Raw genomic sequence first — 5,255 nt, 5'->3', positions numbered from 1 at the left:
ACACACAACCCTTACCCTAACTCTAACCAAAAACTAGTCTTAACTCTCAAAAAGCAGTCTCAGCTCATCGGGACATCATGTCCCCATTGGATAGTGTGTGTTCAGTCTATAATTATTACACTGGCACATTTTTCTTTTTCTTTGAAAGTTTATTAGAGGTTTAGGTTCAATTTTATTTTGTGATTTCAGCCATAAATACATACAGTCAAGCCCGAAATTATTCATACCCCTGGCAAATTTTGACTTAAAGTTACTTTTATTCAACTAGCAAGTTTTGTTTTGACCGGAAATGACACAGGCTTCTCCCAAAAGATAATAAGTCGTTGTACATTCAAGAGGCATCATTGTGTAAAATAATTTTTTTATCAGCTTTTATTTACATTTGAACAAAAAGTGGCATGTCCAAAATTATTCATACCCGTCTCAATAATCAATAGAAAAGCCTTTATTGTCTATTACAGCAATCAAATGCTTCCTATAATTGCTGACCAGCTTTTTGCATGTATCCACTGGTATTTTTGCCCATTCATCTTTAGCGATGAGCTCCAACTCTTTCAGGTTGGAGGGTCTCCTTGCCATCACCCTAATCTTTAGCTCCCTCCACAGATTCTCAATTGGATTCAAGTCAGGACTGTGGCTGGGCCACTGCAAAACGTTAAAGTTTTTGTCTGCTAACCATTTCTTCACCACTTTTGCTGTGTGTTTTTGGGTCATTGTTGTGCTGAAATGTCCACTGGTGCCCAAGGCCAAGTTTCTCTGCAGACTGCCTGATATTGTTGTTGAGAATCTTGATGTATTGATGTTTTTTCATGGTGCCGTTTACTGTGATTAGGTTCCCTGGTGCATTGGCTGAAAAACACCCCCAAAGCATTAGGTTCCCACCACCATGTTTGACAGTGGGGATGGTGTTCTTAGGGTTGAAGGCTTCTCCTTTTCTAAGCCAAATGAAGGATACATCATTGTGGCCAAACAATTCAATTTTTGTTTCATCTGACCATAAAACAGAAGACCAGAAGTCTTCTTCTTTGTCCAGATGATCATTTGCAAAGGCCAAGCTGGCTTTTGTGTGCCTTTTCTGGAGAAGTGGCGTCCTCCTTGGTCTGCGTCCATGGAACCCAGCAGTGTGCAGTGTCCGTTAGACTGTCTGCCTTGAGACGTTGCCACCAGCAGAGCCCAGATTCACCAGGATGGCCTTGGTGGTGATCCTTGGATTCTTCTTCACCTCTCTCACTATCCTCCTGGCCAGCACAGGTGTCACTTTTGGCTTCCGACCACGTCCTCTGAGATTTTCCACAGTGCGGAACGTCTTGTATTTTTTAATAATACTTTGCACTGTAGCTATTGGAACTTGAAAACATTTATATATGGCCTAGCCCTTTCCTGACGTGTGAGCAGCCACAATGCGCAGCCGCGGGTCCTCAGTGAGCTCCTTTGTCTTAGCCATGACTGTCCACAAACCAACTACAGAGAGCTGCTGTTTTTCACCTGTTAAGTTGATTAAAACAGCTGTTCCCAATGAATCAGGGTAATTAAGATGCTTTAGAACAGCTTGGACTATTTGGAATGGTATAGAACTTTGGATTTTCCCATAGACTGTGACAGTTTGCAAAGGGTATGAATAATTTTGGACCTGCCACTTTTTGTTCAAATGTGAATAAAAGCTGAGAAATATTTTTTTCCACAATGATTCCTCTTGTACATCGTCTTATTATCTTCTGGGAGAAGCCTGTGTCATTTCCGGTCAAAAAAAAAACTTGCTGGTTGAATAAAAGTAACTTTAAGTCAAAATTTGCCAGGGGAAGGAAATAATTTCGGGCTTGACTGTATAGTTGAGTGAAATCCTTTGTTTCTCTCAGAACCAGCGTCTAAAACTCAGCAAAATATACGTCATCTGAAGTGTATGTTTGTAATGGATTATTTTTATGATGTTGCTTTTTGATTATACTGAATGCTCCTCATTTCCCATGAAGGATATCTACTTGTTTGGTGGCAGAAGCATAAATGAAGACGGCACAGTGATATCGTCCAATGACATCCATAAACTCAGTATTGGTGAGTGAGGGACTGCAGATTAACTGATAAATAGTATCAATTATTCTAAAGAAACTCAAAGAGTTGAAGGTTTTCTTAAAATATATGTCTCGCCAGCTAAGATGAAGTGGAAGGTTCCACTTTATGTTGGGATTCCTCCAGCTCGTCGACATGGACACACAGCCTTCATCCTCCATGGTCATGTCAGTGTGCCACTGAATAGTTTAACATTGTATTTATATAGTTATATTCATTATTGCCATATCTTATAATATAAAAAATAGTTTTTGTGTGTGTGTTGACAGCTGTATGTATTCGGAGGAAAGAATGAAGAGCAGGAGTTTAATGACCTGAAGGTGATGAGACTCATCAACCCCTCAGAGAGGCAACCAGGTTTTCATTCATATTTATTTGATTTTAAAATAACATTGACACTAGGGTCTAGAGCATGCAGTGTTGAATACAACCACAATCTGAACGGCGTTGAAAGAACAAATAACACATAAATGATTTAACTATTCCAAGAGTTTTACTAGGAGAGGAGCTAAAAACCAAAAAGTGATAGAAATAGTCATGGGAAAATTTGAAAAAAGACAACTTTTTCTCCCCAGTGATGAAGGAGATTCTATCAGAATTTGGTCTTCAGGGAGTCCACCACAGGTCAGCAGCTGTATACACCTGCATTTCTATTTCCTCTTTGTGTTGGTGTGTGTTTGTTCAGTTCAGTTCAGTTTTGTGCCATGCTGCCAGCTCTCAGTTTTAACACTTTGGTTTCATTCCGGTTTTGACTGTCAACAGCTTCACCCCTACAAAGGTCCCCAACGTTCGCTATGAGCTGAGTGAGTCCACTCCATTCATCCAGTCCAGGAGCACATCAGCTAATGTACACACACACACACACACACACACACACACACACACACACACACACACACACACACACACTCAAAGAGAGAGAGATAGGTAATAGATATAGTTAATCTAAATCCTTTATGTGCATGTTGTAATAGGCTATCATTGGTTTTGTAAGGGAAAGGAGTAATTGGGTGGCTGAGATATTTAAGCAATTCCAAAGTTAAGTTTAGTAGTAAAGCAACAGCAGTAGGGATAGTAAAGGTGCCTGCAGACAGCAAGCTGCTACTACTGCATCTGTCACTTAGCAACATCATTGCTCTTTTTTTTGACTGGGTGGCAGCAACGTCAAACTCTGCCTCTGCTGTTAATAACTATACATGATTCTATCATAAGTTACAGCCTGCTGCTTTCCACCTGGTCTAATGTCATCATGTAACCTAATAGAGCAGGTTGTAGCTTGAAGTAGAGATAAACGGTTAGTAATATAACACTATTGCAAGTTTAGCCAGTATCATAAATATAGTTTATCAAGTTATAGTTTATAGCAGTTAAGTCTCAGGCTGCTGCTATGCAGGTCCTCTGGACTGGTTATAGCCACTCTGTCTCTCCTTGCAGTAGTTGTAGCAGCTGTAACAGCCGTATCTGTAGCAGTAGCAGTAGAAGAAGCACTAGTGGTGGCTATAGCAGCAGTAGTATAGCTATCCCTATAACTACGGCTACAGCAGTGGGGTAAGATAGGTGACTGCACAACTGAGACAGTTTAGTTCAACCCGTGGCTGAACTCAGTTTTTGGACTTTCTTTTGATTTTTTTGCAATAAAACCACAACGTTTAATATCACGTTATGTTTTAATTGAGTCTACAAATCATGTGGTGGAAGCTCACTCATCTGGCATAGGTGAAGATTTCTCTTGCACAGCTACTACTGCTACAACTACTGCTACTACTAATGCTACTGCTAATACTGAAGCTACAAGTGCTCCTATTTCTGCTGCTAGTGCTACTGTTATCCATCCGTTTAACTGACCCTCACTGACCTCCATTATCTCATGTTTTGGGTACTTCATCTCAGATGCTCCTCAATTGTTGATTAAAAAGTTGGATACCAGTTACTCCCATTACCAGTCAGTTCTATGTTTGATTATATCCTAAAGCACATCAATGGCCACACTAACAATAATACAAGATGATATTTATTTCTTCGTGCAGGCATTTGTCCACAGAGAATTCAGTGCAGTTCGAGATCAGGCCATTAAAATGATCCAGACAGCCTTCACTCTGCTGGACCAGGAGTTCCAGAAACTGGATCGGTACATGTTGGTTTTTCTTAATTTAGTTTGTTTCACATCTGTACATCAGACCACATGTTAATGCATATAAAAACAGTGTTTCACAAATGTCCCAGCATTTGCATAAAACTAATACAGTTTGTCACAATTTTGGATCACATTTGAAGAGATCATGTGGCTGACTGATTGATTGATTGATTGATTGATTGATTGATTGATTGATTGATTGATTGAACTCTCTGATTATTCATATGACTATCACATTTGTGTTGATTTTTACAGCTAAATGTTTTTCCACCTTTTTTTTCCAGAGAGAAGTCAGAGTTGTCTAAAGCTGCTGCTTGTCTTCAAAGAGAGAAAGAAGCTCATGAGGCCCACAGACGACAGCAGCAACAGGTCCATTACTGCTCCAACTAATTGACTCTAATCTGTATAATTGAATCCACTCTATCTATCAAGTCCTTACAGTTTTTGTCAGTCGCTTTGGTAGATTTCTCGAATCGTCTTTGACATTTCCAAAACATTTTCAAAATTAGTGCATTTCTCAAAACAGTTCTTTCAAACAGCACCACACAAATGATTACCTGCAAAAGCCAGTAACATGCCCCAAATCCTTAGTTTATCCCTCAAAATGATTGTATTATTTATGTCAATGAATGTGTCAGTACCATCAGAATGACAAGTCCTTGTGTCATTGTTGACAAACAAGATAGTCAAAATGTTTAGTCATGTTGACAATGAAAATGCACAAACTGAACTTTCTCTGTCTGATTGAACAGGATTCAAATCATACACCGAAAATCAAATTAAAAAATTGAAATCACAGGCTGATCCAACTTGTGACTCAGTATTGTGTATGGTCTATCTATAGATAGATAGATAGATAGATAGATACTTTATTTATCCCCTAGGGGAAATTCATATGTCCATTAGCTCATTGTTTATAATAATAACTAGAAAATTCCAGGGAAATTTTGAGTGCCACGGGGGCTACTGCCGGGATGAGTACATGATTTATTTCCAGTGTTCAAAAGTCACCCTGATCATATTCTGGTTTTGAGAAATGTCTTGATATAAAAGA

General features: G+C 39.2%; 1 protein-coding gene across 1 annotated transcript in view; it reads left to right on the top strand.

Moving 5' to 3' along the window:
• Window positions 1-5,255, top strand: part of LOC111657509 (kelch domain-containing protein 3) — a 16,065-nt gene that overhangs the window by 3,676 nt on the left and 7,134 nt on the right. Inside the window, exons 10-16 of the mRNA XM_023409706.2 lie at window positions 1,971-2,052; window positions 2,149-2,234; window positions 2,337-2,424; window positions 2,643-2,691; window positions 2,830-2,914; window positions 4,095-4,195; window positions 4,486-4,570. Coding sequence (XP_023265474.1) covers window positions 1,971-2,052; window positions 2,149-2,234; window positions 2,337-2,424; window positions 2,643-2,691; window positions 2,830-2,914; window positions 4,095-4,195; window positions 4,486-4,570 — 576 coding nt within the window. The remainder of the gene's footprint in view (window positions 1-1,970; window positions 2,053-2,148; window positions 2,235-2,336; window positions 2,425-2,642; window positions 2,692-2,829; window positions 2,915-4,094; window positions 4,196-4,485; window positions 4,571-5,255) is intronic.

Source organism: Seriola lalandi, unplaced genomic scaffold (assembly GCF_002814215.2).
Source record: "Seriola lalandi dorsalis isolate HSWRI2012SDOR001 ecotype SW California unplaced genomic scaffold, Sedor1 jcf7180002054404, whole genome shotgun sequence".
Lineage (NCBI taxonomy): Eukaryota > Metazoa > Chordata > Actinopteri > Carangiformes > Carangidae > Seriola > Seriola lalandi.
The sequence above is the reverse complement of the archived record's forward strand: the minus strand, read 5'-3'. Positions and strand labels throughout refer to the sequence as shown.